The sequence below is a fragment of the Orycteropus afer genome, unplaced genomic scaffold (genome assembly GCF_000298275.1).
Source record: "Orycteropus afer afer isolate SDZICR_OR568_19922 unplaced genomic scaffold, OryAfe1.0 scaffold00484, whole genome shotgun sequence".
Taxonomy (NCBI): domain Eukaryota; kingdom Metazoa; phylum Chordata; class Mammalia; order Tubulidentata; family Orycteropodidae; genus Orycteropus; species Orycteropus afer.
This window is the reverse complement of record NW_006922071.1, coordinates 871,729-885,761: the sequence shown is the minus strand read 5'-3', so window position 1 is coordinate 885,761 and position 14,033 is coordinate 871,729. Positions and strand designations below refer to the sequence as shown.

General features: G+C 38.2%; 1 protein-coding gene across 1 annotated transcript in view; it reads left to right on the top strand.

Annotated features, from left to right (window-relative positions):
* CDH12 (cadherin 12) overlaps window positions 1-14,033 on the top strand; it is a 224,983-nt gene that overhangs the window by 155,290 nt on the left and 55,660 nt on the right. The window contains exon 5 of the mRNA XM_007954957.2: window positions 10,930-11,066. Within this exon, the coding sequence (XP_007953148.1) occupies window positions 10,930-11,066 (137 nt within the window). The remainder of the gene's footprint in view (window positions 1-10,929; window positions 11,067-14,033) is intronic.

Genomic DNA, 14,033 nt, shown 5'->3' with positions numbered 1-14,033 from the left:
TATAACATTTCACAGAATTCATACATGACAGCTTCCAGCAGGGTAAAAAAAAAAAAAAAATAAGCCATTTCAGGTAGTGTGGTGAAGAATTGTACAGTGGTACCAGCATCTTCCCCACCCCTCTTCATTAGACCCCCCAGAGAAATAGTTTGAGCACACAATCATGAAGGTGTGTGAACTAGCCCTTCATGCCTTTATCTCCCCCATTTTAGATAACAAATATTTCGATTGCCCATTCCAAATTCTCTGTCAAACCATTACTTTGAGGGTGGTATGCAACAAAGTATGTCCATTTTATATGCTGTTTCTTGGCCCATTTCTACATCCTGTGGGCTGCAACACATGTTGCTTGTCTGAGGGAATATAAATTGGTGGCTCCAATTGTTACAGTATCTTTTGTTCCTATCCCTTAATGGTGTTCTTAGCATTTGCATCTGTCACAGGATATGCAAAGACCAGTCCAGAATAAGTATCTCTTCTTGTGGGGATCCATTTGTAACCATTTGGTGCCACTGGCATCACTGATCTAGTAAAATCAACTTGTTATTTACGTGCATGGCTTTCGTCTAGGGAACCTGTGCCATAGCCATCTGAAACCACTATCTTTTTTTGCTCGCAGACTAGTGCTTGTTGACATATTTTGCCTTAGAGAGTACAAGAGGGATGTATGTAAATTCATCCCATCAGGGCATTGCTGCAGCACCTTATGTCCACTTATTTCATGGACCCAATTGGCCAACTCAAGGGAGCATACCAGCTTGTGTACTTCCTGATTCCAATCACCTTCCAATCCAGGAAGGGGGTTCTTTTGATGGACATTGGCATGCCCTAAACTAATATTCCCTTTAAATTCCCAGAATGCTTTCCATAGGTCCATGCCACACATGTGTTTCCCCTTACCAGTCGAATTTTCCATTACCCATTTTGCCTGACCTCATATACAAGCCATTTGGCAGTGATCATGAGTCAGTAGAAATCCAAACATATGGCCTCTCACTATTACCCAATTCTTCTATCACAAAACACAGTTCAGCCTATTAAGCTGACATGTTCTTACCTCCTTCAATCAAAGTCTTTCTATCTGATGGTTTTAATGTAGAAGCTTCCACATCAAATGTTGTCCATGTAACCTTAAACTGCTGTCTGTGAACCAAGAAGCCTTCTGCTGATCAGCAATAACTTGTTCATAGGTTACTGTCCTTGTGGCATTAGGGTCTGGCAGCTTATCAGATAGTGGATATGGTGGGTGCCTCCCTACATTCCCCCAGTAGCTTGATTTTGTATGAACATTTCCATTTTAATATGGGATTATTCTGGGCACTGATTTCCTTATTAGGGTATTTTGCAGATGTCACCCAAGATATTATGGGTATTTTAAGTCTCATGATCATTTTATGTCCTCTGTTATTGAGGTAATCTTAATCAATACCCAATAGTGAACGAATAAGTGCCTTTCAAAGGACCTCGGGTGGAATAGTGGTTAAAGTATTCTGGTGCTAGCCAAAATATTGGTGGTTCGAACCCAACAGCTGCTTTGCAGGAAAACAATGAAGTAGTAAGCTTCCATTATGATTCACAGCTTTAGAAACCATATGAGGCTGTTCTACTCTTTCCTATAGAGTCACTGTGAGTGAGAATCAATTCTATGGCATTGGGTTTGATTTTTAACTGCCTTTTAAATGGGAAGGTCTGGCAAATTTCAATTTGTGGACCTCCTGGTCCAGAATTCCAGTTGTACCAATAAGACCAAATTCTCAATATTTTCCCTAAGCTCCAGTCTTCATAAACCCATGTGACAGACACTTCCAAAATTATTTCTGAATGTGTTACATAAGGGCCTAAAGGCAAAGAGAGCATCACTTCAAGAATTCATACATAGCTTGCTGTTGCAATTCTCTTTCATGTGGTTTTATGGATAAAAGCCAACAATATTCCCAGGTGTGGAATATGCATTCTCCCAAATCCAAATAGACCAATCACATGTTGGGAATCCTGCTTAGTTTGGGGTGTAGGTAGTGACAGCAACTTATTCTTGATTCCCTGCAGAATGTCATGGATGACTCTTTCTCAAGTTATTCCCAAGAATCTTGCCATTTGGGAAGGGCCTTGGATTATTGTTGGATTTATTAACTGGTGTCCCTCTCAGTCATGTGGACCACCACTGCTTTCAAATCTGCCCTATCCTGTTCTTCTGTGTTTGAAATTAACATAATAATATAACTGTAATATATTACTACAGTTGAGATCTGCACAACATACAAGTGTCTTCTGAACAAACTGGGACATTAAGCCAGTGAATTCAAGTAACTCTGTGGCAACACTGAAAGTATGTTGAGATCCTTCTTGTGTGAAAACAAACTGGAACTGATTATTTTCTAAGATTGGGATCAAGAATCAGACAATCACTAAGATCAATCACGAAGTATCAGTCTCCTTTAGCCTGCTATATTTTCTGCACTGTTGATACTGTGATGTCTGGAACAACTGAAGGCACTGGTGAGATTTTTATTTAGGTCTCAGTAGTCTACTGTCAGCCTCTATGAGCCATCTGCCTTTTGCATGGGCCATAGAGGGCTCTTCTGTAGAGACTGGTTGGCACTAATACTCCAGACTTTTTCATGTCTTTAATCAAAGCAGTAATCTTTTGTCTACCATGTATCCTATACTATTGCAAACTAACAACTTGATTGGGTGTGGGCAATTATAAAGATTCCCATTTACCATGTCCAAACAGTAATGGCCTAGGGGAAGACTTAAACATCTTCAGTTCTACAATATAAACTAAACAAACCAAAACCAAACTCATTGCTATTGAGTTAGAACTGGCTCATAGCGACCCCTCCTTTGGTTTCTGAGGCAGTATCACTATGAAAGTAGAATGCCCAACCTTCCTACTGAGGAGTGACTGATGGGTTTGAAATGCCAGTCTTTTGGTTAGCAGTCAAATTAGCTAGAGGGAGTGTTTTCCAATTAGGCATAGGATTAACACTGATAATGAATAAGGTAGGTGGGAGCTGGAATTATTTCCTACACAAATTGTTTTAATCTTCCAATTTTCACCCAAACTGTCCCCTTATTTTCATCAACTGTTGCACTCATATCCCTCTAGTCTAACTTTAGGCCTCTTCAAGATTTTGTTGACAGGTTTTGGGATAACAGTACTTTAGGCTCTTGTGTCCAGAAGTCTAAAGAACATTTCTTCCCAACACTGGGCCATTGTACTGACACATGTTCATATGGACTTGAGGCCCCTGCTAGAGCCTGGACCAGGAGATCCTAACCTCCTCATCAATCCTTATCTTGATGAACTAGCTGAACCTCTTCTTCAAATGGTGTTAGGTAGGACTTCCACGATTAAATTACTCATGGTTCAAGGGAAGAGAATAGACTTGTTTATGATTCTTTGACATTTATTGGCCAGCCGGAGTTTCTGTCTGTCCACCCAATCTCTTGTAGTGCTGCATTAGAAATTTTGTCTCAATGCTATCAATGTCTGCTATATTCGTCTTATTTCTTAGAAACCATCAAAAAATCTCCATCCTGCTATGGTACATTCTTTCCCCATTGCCTCTTCCCATTCTCATATGAATCTTTTTTTCTTGCATCTGTAAGACTCATATAGGGAACCTGTGCCAACAGATCTGAAAAGTCTTCTTGAGTTGTTGCTTTGTTTCACAGTAACAGGTTACAAGGGGTGCTCATGTGGAAGGACTCTCTTGATTACCACAATGCCATAACTTATGCAAGGGGCATATTCATTGAGTGACTCCTGATTGTTACAAATCTGTCCAGCAAGGCTTGCATAAGCTACACATTAGCTGCTTCCTTGGGGTGTTCAGAGGGGAAGTGGGGTCATTTTTCTACTCAGAGTATACAAGTCTCACTGAAAATTTTGTCTAGTCCACTAGGCTGGCTGTCCCTTCCATGTTAACATGCCATCTAACTGGATGGATCTGGTATCATAATGTGTGATTGTTTCATAGTGAGCTGTGAGTGTCATATCAATCCAAACATATTTTTCCATTCTGTAGCATTCAATACAAAAGACACTGCCCCTAATTTGGTCACTCATACAATCCATTTTAATAATGGTTCCGCAGGAAGCTGACACCACTGATATACAAATTGAAGCAACTCTTTTACTATATATATGCATCCCTTAGTTTCAACAGTTTCTTGGTTTTGCTCTTTCCCCTCCTGGACTATGTTCTTAGTGATCTGTGGTCATAGGAATTCCAACACTATATGTCCTTTCTTGGTGAGCTCTGAGACTAGCAGTCACAACTTTGACTGAATGGGATCTGAGTTTGGTTCAGTACATTCTTTTTCCTATTCTATTGATGCTATTACTGATAACAGCTACCACGGAATTATAATTCTAACTCTTCCCTTATCACTCTGTATTTCCATATACATCAATCTAGCCAGTTCCTCAGGAGTTAGAGCCACCATTCATATTTCCCATTAATATATTTTACCTTGGGTTATTGATTACAATACAACAGCTGTTCTAACCCATGAGTGATTTTTATCCTATCCAGAAACTAAAGCTTTCTCATACTCCTATGTATCCCCTTTTGTGAAAACCACAGTGAACCCCACCATTTTGATACCAAATACATGAATAATTTCTTTTAGAGGGTTCCGCACAAGGCTGTTCCCAATGAGGTGGAGGTTAAAGATTTGCCAAATGTCCAAATTTCCCAAACTATTGTTCCACTCACAAGGCTGTAAATCTTTACAGAAGGATATTGCCTCATCTTTCACCCACAGAATAACTGGAGGATTTGAACCACCAATCTTTTGGTTAGCAGCCCAATATTTTAACCACTGTACCACCAGAGCTCCTCTCTACACGAGCAGAGCTCTTTCTCTCACTTTGGGGTTCTGTAATTAGCCGTAACATTTCACAGTACTTGTGAACTCCAAGGAAATGGCTCATGTGGTTGTGGAGGTTGGCACATCCCAAATCTGTGGGCCATACATCAGTCTGGGGGATTCTCCTCACTCACATAGTTGCACCAAATGCACTGTTGTCAAGTCAGAATTGACTCATAGTGACTCCTTCTTGGGTTTCTTAGGTGATAACAATATAGAAGTAGATTGCCCAACCTTCCTTCCAAGGAGTGGCTGGTGGGTTTGAATCATCAGCCTTCTGATCAGCAGTCCAATATCTTAGGCACTATGCCACCAGATCTCCTATGGTTGCAGGGGCTGACAAACCCAAATGGGCAGTTCAGACAATAGGCTACTGATTCACAAGGCTATAGAAGCTGATGAATCAGATCAGGTGATAGGCTGAGGACTCAATTGCCAGAAAGCAGAGATCAGATTCTGATGAACCAGATTCAAGATCAACAGCAACAAAGATAATTTTTTCAGTGCATTCATATATACTGAATGTGGACCATGCCCTCAAAGAAGCTGTAAGTAATGACTTAAGTCACAATTTAGTAAGGTGATAACTGAAGATATATCCCACTCCAATCCAACCTCATTAACATAATGGACAGCTCACTCCAAAAAGTGACCATACCCACGGCATCCAAAAGAAAAGAAAACAAACAAACAAAAACATCTCTTTGTCATCAAGTCAGATTTGACTCATAGTAACCCCTCCTTGGGTTTCCAAAGCAGTCACACTATGGAAGTAGATTGCCCAATCTTCCTTCTGAGGAGTGGCTTGTGGGTTTGAACCTCTAGCCTTCTGGTTATCAGTCAAATGCCTTAGGCACTATGCCACCAGAGCTCCTAATCACCGGCATAGAGGCTAAAATTTACAATACATCACAAAATGGAGGCAGTGGTTCAAAACCACACTCACTGACATTGACTTGATTCCAAGTCATAGCAACCTTGTAGGACAGAGTAGAACTTCTACAGAAGGTTTTCTATGCTGTGCATCTTTATGGAATCAGACTACCTGACCTTTCTCCTGTAGAGCTGATGGAGGGTTCTAATCACTGATCTTTTGGTTAGCAGTGGAATGATTTAACCAATGTTCCACAAGAGTTCCTCTTCTGTAAATCTCTGATTAGAAAGGCTATATTAAGTAATTCACTGTTCTACAAGTCTAGATCTTGAAATGTTCTTTTTGGTGATAAAAGTGACATCATTCTTCTTTAATATATAATTCCCAGCATAGTGGACCATATGATTATCTGATTCAAAATGATTGATATTGGTCCAATTAATCTCACTAATGCCTAGGATATTGACCTTAATAATTATATTTTATTTTTGAATATTTTCAATTTTCCTTGATTCATTCTTCATACATTCTTCCTTCTGATACTAATGGATGTTTGAAGCTATTTTTTGTTTTGTTTTGTTTTGTTTTGTTTTGAGACAGGCAACATCAACAAAAGATCTAAAAAATGTTACTCCATTGACATTGACCTCACTAAGGTCAACTCTACTTTGAGGAGGCAGCTCTGCGCCAGTCATATTTTGGTGCCTTTTAACATAAGGGGCTCATCTTCCAAAATTATATTATACAGTGTTTTGCTGTTATATATAGGGTATTCATTGGCTCCATTTCTTTCTTTCTTTTAAATATAACACCAAGCCATTTTCCTATTTTCCTAGTCTATCTTAGTCTAGAAGCTCTGCTAAAACCTGTAAACCATGGATGACCCTGTTAGTATTTGAAATACCAATGGCATAGCTTACAGCATCAAAACAATAAAAAAGCCACCACAGTACAAGAAATTGTCAGACAAGCATTGGTCAACTTTTATAGTGCTAGTCATTGCTACTACTTCTCAGCACTCATTGAATCAAGTTGCTTTATAATCTTGGTTACTCCTTCTTGTCTTAGTGACACTAAAGAGTGGTATAGTTTAACTTGGGAACAACTGTCCTGGTAGCAAAAGGAAGCACTGGCTAAACTTCAAAGAGGTGCAAGGGTCTTTGCAATCCTTGCCAATGGCTCTAAATTTTGCTCAGCAAACTCTCTGGGATTTCTGTTATTTATAAACCTGAGCCTGCCTCTGGATTGTTCTTGATATCTGAGTCTGTAAATGCAATTTTTGCTAGGCACATTTCTTATAAGTTTCACTGGGACCTTAAAATAAACATACCTGAAATTAATCTCAGTTTTTCATTTTTCCTTTACAAACCTCCCTCTCATCTGTCTTTTAGCATGATCATCACCATACTCTTTACTCAGCTGTTTCACTCACATCCAAAAAAACACTAAGACTTGATTTTCCATTACAAATATCTCTGGAATCTGTCTCTTCTTCTCTGAACTCTCCTTGTCCTAATTTAATTGTTCAACATCTCTTGGCACCCATTGAATCCAGTTGATTTACCGACCTGTTTCTCTCTCATTTTTATGACTCTTTTACAAAGGAGTAGAATAATTTAATTTGGGAACAATTGCACTGTTAGCAAAAAGAAACAACGGCTAAAAGTCATACAGCTGGAGGGATCTATTCAATCCTTGCTACCGGATTACATGAAATTCTTATAGACTTGATCACCTCATATGCTTCCATCATATGCACTAAGAATGATCTGCCTTTGATCCAAATAATACATTTCAATTATGTTAACCACTTAGAGTTCCAATTCCTATCTCCTTAATATAATGTGCAATACCCTCCTTGATCTAAATTATTTGTAGCTTTTGTTTTTACTATACCCATCAGATATTTTTCTGTACCATTCTTAACAACATATATTTTTCTATACATAGTTCCAGTGGTATTTTACAGCTGCCTGGAATACTTCTTTTCTTTAGTGAGGAACATGAGAGTTAAAGGTGACAAAAGTGAATACAATTACATAAACAATTCTACAGTATAGTAATAATAATAATTTAGGAATGGATGCATAGATAGACACTGAAGCTGAACAGGGGTGGAAAGGTGAATAGAATTACAACCACAAATATATATGTTTTGACAGAAGCTTCTCCACCTATATATTTACGTGTGCTGAAAATATATTCATGAATGTATTATAGAGAGAACAAAGTTATAAAATGTCTTTGTCATAATAAAACACCCTGAGGGAATGAGTCATGAGGTATGGAAGCTCAAGCTCATAGTCTTGGGGGACACTGAGGTCAATTGACATAACATAGTCTACAAAGACAGTATTCAACATCCTCCTTTGGTGAGTAGCAACTGGGATCTTAAAAGCTTATGAGAGGCCATCTAAGGTGCAACTTTTGGTTTCAGAGCAAAGAAGAGTGAAGAAAATCAAAAGCATGTGGAACAAATTAGTCCTAAGGAGTAATGGAGTACATGGCCCTAGCCACAATGACTCTGAGACCACAGGAACTTGATGACACACAGCCACCACTGCTTACTGCTCTGAAAGGATCACAATAAGAAGTACCAGATAGGGTGGGGGAAAATGTGGAACAAAACTCCAAATCATAAAAATGACCAAGCCTACTGGTCTGGTGTAGACTGGTAGAAACCTGAAGATTATGGTACTTAGACACCATTAAAACTAGCAACTGAACTTAACCCCATTGACCCAAATGACAGCTAAACAATAGACAGAACTTTAAGGTGAGCAATAATATCTGGAGGGGATGTACTCAGTACAGCCATCAAGCATGGGAGATCAGTAGGACCCCAGGGATAAAGCTAGGAAGTTGGAAGGCAATGGGAAGGAAGAACAAAGGGCAGAGGGGCATGGGAAAGAAGAGGGAAGAATGCTGTTACAGTGTAAGGACTGCAGTAAAAGTCACAAAGCAAAATATGCATGGATTGTTGAATGCAAAGCCAATTTGCTCTGTAAACGTTCACACAAATTACAGTAATAGTAACAATAGAAACAACACAACTTCTGTCCCTCTCCTCTTACTCTTCTCCTGTGACTACTACATAGCCTTCACATGTCAACCAAACATCTTCTTCAGGAAGGCTTACCTGAACCATTAGGTTTGGCTGGATGTCTCCTTCTTGTGGTCCAGCAAGATCTTCTCCATCCCTTTATAAGACAATGGAATCTTCTTTTTATATAGGTTGCCCCAGCTGCCAACGACAGGCATCACACTTTCCTTATTTTTATTTTTTATGTCCCAGTCCTAGTACAGTGTCTTGTGGATAACGTGTACTGAACAAATATTTAAAGAATTGAACAGTTTAACACAGTCATTTGACATTGGCAATTCTTCCAGAAAGATTGTATTCAGTGACGAGATTCAGTAGCAATTTCCTCCTTACAGTGAGCACATACCCTGCTGAATAAACGTGCTGCAGGACATGTGATAGGATCTTTTCTTATTCAGACAATGAAATATATATATAACAGTGAGAATTAAGCTCATGATAGCCTTGTGCTTCCTGATATTTGAAGGTGCCTTAACTTCATTTTTAATTTTGTTTGCATTCACATGAGACATTGAAATTGTAGGCATCAATGCATTGTCATCCCTCAAATCAGCAGCAGAGATATCATCAAAAGGCAAATTAACAGCACAGTTCATATCCTGATGCTACAAAACTGGGCATCTCTAGTTCAGGAATCTGATACCATCAAATATTAATGAATTTAAAAGTCATATATCTCAACTGTAAAGGCAACATGATTTTGATCTAGCACTAAAATGGTATGCCATGGTTTCACTTTAAAAGAACTAGCTTGTCTAAATAATAACTTGCTATCTTGAGATACATGCATTTACTAAATTTTCATGATAAACAAGCTGATCACTTACTTTGGGATTTAGAGGGAATGGCTACAATGATGTCATATTCTTTTAACCACCATTTATAATGATTTTTCTTTGCCTCTCAGGCTGAAAATGGTGATAACTAAATCATGTGCTGTGTCTTATGGTTAGCAAAGCCCTTTCACATAAAATGTTGTAGTTAAGATTGATAAGAACATATGATGATATTTACGTAGAGAAGATTGACTAACTGGTTCAAGTATCAGTTCTAAAACTTTCTAGCTATGTGAACCTTGACAAAACATTTAATGTCTCTATGAATCAGTGATAATTTAAAAATTAAATTATTAATTTCCTTTTGGAAATTAACAATACTCATTTTTAGGTCTTTCATGGAGATATAATAACTTTATAAGCATTTAGAACAATGGCTGCTACATAGTACACTTTCAAAATGTTAGTTATCATTATTATTATTATTATTATGGAATCTATATTATTGAAAACAAATTTTAAGTATTTTAACTCTTCTGTCTACTGTTCTTTATAGATTTAAGTAAATGCAATTTTTCTTATGTTTCTCATTTTCTTGGATTCTCTAATCCAGCTGCTTCACATGAGAAAGGCAACATCCAGTATTATCAAGTATGTTGGCCAATAAAGAAGATTGAGATATATATTATTATTAGCCAAGGTCATTTTTTTTTTTAAGAAAATTTTTCTGACATATAGCATAATAAAACAATAGTCCAACAATGGTATTTTATATGTGTTTAAGTAGAGATATTTCTAGACAATTACCAGGTTGTCAGTTGAAAAATATCCCCTTTTTTTCAATAATGTGTTTTCTTTGTCCATAGAGATACACACATTCCACTTCTGTCCTGGCCTAAGTTTTTTTGTAGCTGCTTCCAGATTTCTCACACCCTGACTGCCACCAGTTCTTCCTACAACCCCCTTTAATGACTCTTTTGCTGTTTGAGAAAAGTTTTAATATTCAGCAGGTTAAGGAAACCCATCGTCAGCTTTAAAATTTCAGTCTCTGCTGAGCTTTCAAGGTGTCAAGACCCTAAAATAATATGAACAGCAGGAGTACTAAATCTTTCATTATTTCCACTTTCCCCTTGAGCATACTGACTTTGTAATAAAGAAGCTGTCAGTTACACTCTTCTTTATTGCAAGGTAGGTAATAGCTAAGGGAGAAAAATAAGGAACTGTGTCAAGTGAGCGTGACTGCCACTATGATTAACACGTAATCATTGCAAATTTGCATCTACTCTTTTCATATACAGGTACCTCATAGATTGGAAGAGTGATGGGGACAGCTACTTTACAATAGATGGAACTGACGGAACCATTGCCACTAATGAATTACTAGACAGAGAAAGCACTGCGCAGTATAATTTCTCCATAATTGCGAGTAAAGTTAGTAAGTATGGCGTGGATGGAATCAATGTTACACTGCGGTTCTCTGGATTTAACATGCTAAAAATAATCCCTACTGAGCTGTTTTTCATTTTGCGGCTGACAGCTGAGTGGTCTCCTGGGGAAACTCAGAAACCTGTTCCACTTCCTCATAGCATTAGTCCAGAAAAATTGTGACAGCTGTCAATGAGTCCTGTTTGCAGAATTGCAGAACTATCTAGAAGCTCATTTCATTCTGAGATTCTGTGACCTCCTTTCTTTCTACAATGGACCCTCAACAGTTCCATTGTATTAAGATTCTCTCCCCAACAGGATTGCTGAATGTATCATCGGGAGGTTCATAGGCCAAGCAGAAGGAAATAATTATCATATAAAATCTCCCATTCTAAAATGTTACCTTAAATTGAAGAGAGAATTTTCTAAAAAATCAATCCTCTTCACCCTCTCTTTTTTTCATTAGATTATATTTTAAAAAATAACTTTGCATTTCCACAGCAGGTTGGTTACCATTTGACAATTTCAGTACACGTTTCTGTGACCTTGGTTACTTTTTTCACAGAGTAATGACATTCTGTTTAAGTGCTCTCTGCTTGTTCCATTTCCAGTGTTCTAAATTTCCTGGCCCCATTATATTCTTATCTATGCTTTAGAATGATTGTTGAACTTTTGGTCTCATATTGTTGTTGTTACGTGCCGTTGAGTCAGCCCCGACTCATAGTGACCCCTCCTTGGGTTTCCGAGGCAGTATCACTACGGAAGTAGGATTGCCCAACCTTCCTTCCGAGGAGTGGTCTCATATGGAATTTTTTTTTTTTTTTACTGGAGCACAGTATTCAGTGATGCTATTCTTTATTTTGTGCACTGATGTGTTATTTCCCTAAAAGGTGACCTCAGGGGAAAGTTTTGGTTCAAGGTTTAAACAAGATCTATGGGCAATAGTTTCAGGGAGTACTCTAGTCTAGCCTGGTTCAGTAAGTCTTGACTTTTTACAAATTTGATTTCTGTCAAACTTTTCTCCCATTCCATCTGGGCCCTTCTATTGTGGTCCTGTTCATAGAATGTATTGTTTAAATGAATATCATTTTGTAATAAGGAGGATATTAAAGTATTTCCTCCAGGGCCTTGTACAGATTCTATCAGACTGTTAAAAAAATATTCCCTGTTGCCTTCTGCTTGATCCAGCAGAGAATCTTCTAAAGGGAGTTCATGTCTTTTGTTGGACAACCAAAGATATTAAGCATAGCTTTCTGAAATAATGAATTAGGGTAGAGGTGGGACATTTCGAGATAGGAAGAGTTGTTTTTGAAAATGTGCATCTTACTTTTCCTTCAGCTTATGGAATTTTGAAAAGTCTGGGGAAGTCCCTTCTGAGTATCTCTTATTTACATATCCTTGTTATTTCCTTGTGTACATCTGGTGCAAATGTATAACCATTTGACAGCTAATTTTACCTTTTAATGCAGGGAACAGTTAACTGTGACCATTTCTGTTGAGAGTTTATTAAGCAGTCTCAACTCAGCGGGGTGGACATATGTAACAGTTTTGTTTGTCTTCCACAATTGCTTCCAAACAGTAGTCATGCACTATGTTTTTTTTTTTTTTTTAATTTTCCTGCTCCTCAATGGTATCTCAAACTGGTTTCACAACTTTCAAGTCATTCTGATTATAATAGTTACTCTAACATAAAACACCACACAGGTTCTACCTTTCTCACTGGAACACTTACGCTAAGAGCTCTGATCTGTCACCTAAGAAACCTGACTACCCAAGACTACCATACTGGAGAACCCACAGGGCTCTGGTTGACAGACATCTGAGCTCAGCTTTACAATGATCCCTGACTGTGGACCAGATATGTGAGTGAAACTATCTCAGAATATCTAGTCCAGTCCATTAACTGTAACCTTCACTAATGCCATTTGAATTGGAAAATTCGCCAAACCAAGCCTTGCCTGGATTCTCATTCACAAAATCGTAAGATTTACTAAAACAGTAATTATTTTAAGCTAGATCTTGTTGTTGCATTTTTTACATGAAAAATAGATGAATTTAATACATGAGAATGAATGAAACGACAGCCTAAACTGGAACACTGTTTGGTGAAGTGAATGAAGGAAATGGTGAATGAGATTGTGTCTCTGCATCTAAAATAAATCTTCCCCCTACAAACATACTCACATAAACACACACACACACACACACACATACACACACATACTCTTTTCAAGAATTAGATCCTCCAGAATGTTGAAGGGGAAAGGAAGAAAGGAAATAAAAAAGTATAAATCTCTCCTAGCTTAACCTATATAACGCTCCATTGATTACCACTGTTTCTGGGATTAAAAAATATTGGTAGGAAAGTCAAGTGCCCAAATATTAACCCTCTTCTTCTATGATTATGTGAGTCTTGTGCCATGTTCTTGGGGGTTTTGGCCCATCACCAGCCTGGGAACCTGATGTAGTCACTCAATAGTACACTTTGTTTTTGTTATTTTTGTTGTTAGGTGCCAGCAAGTCAGTCCAGACTCACAGCAACCCTACATAGAACAGAATGACGTGACGTCCTCACAATCACTGCTGTGTTTGAGCTCATTGTAGCAGCCATGGTATCAGTGCACCTCATGGAGGGTTTCCCTCTTTTCCACTGAACCTCTGCTTTACCTTCTTGAGGGACTGATGCCTCCTGATAACATGTCCAAAGTACATGAGATGAAGTGTCTCCATCCTTGATTCTAAGCATTCTGGCTGTACTTTTTCTAAGACAGATTTATTCATTGTTCTGTTAGTCCATGCTACATTCAATATTCATCAACAAAATAATTTGGAAACATCAATTCTTCTTTACTCTTACCTATTCATTGTCGAGCTTTCACATGCTATGAAGCTATTGAAAATGCCATGACTTGGGTCAGATGCACCTTAAATCCAGGGGCCCTTTACCCAGAAGATTGCTTTCTGGGGTGGGTGAATA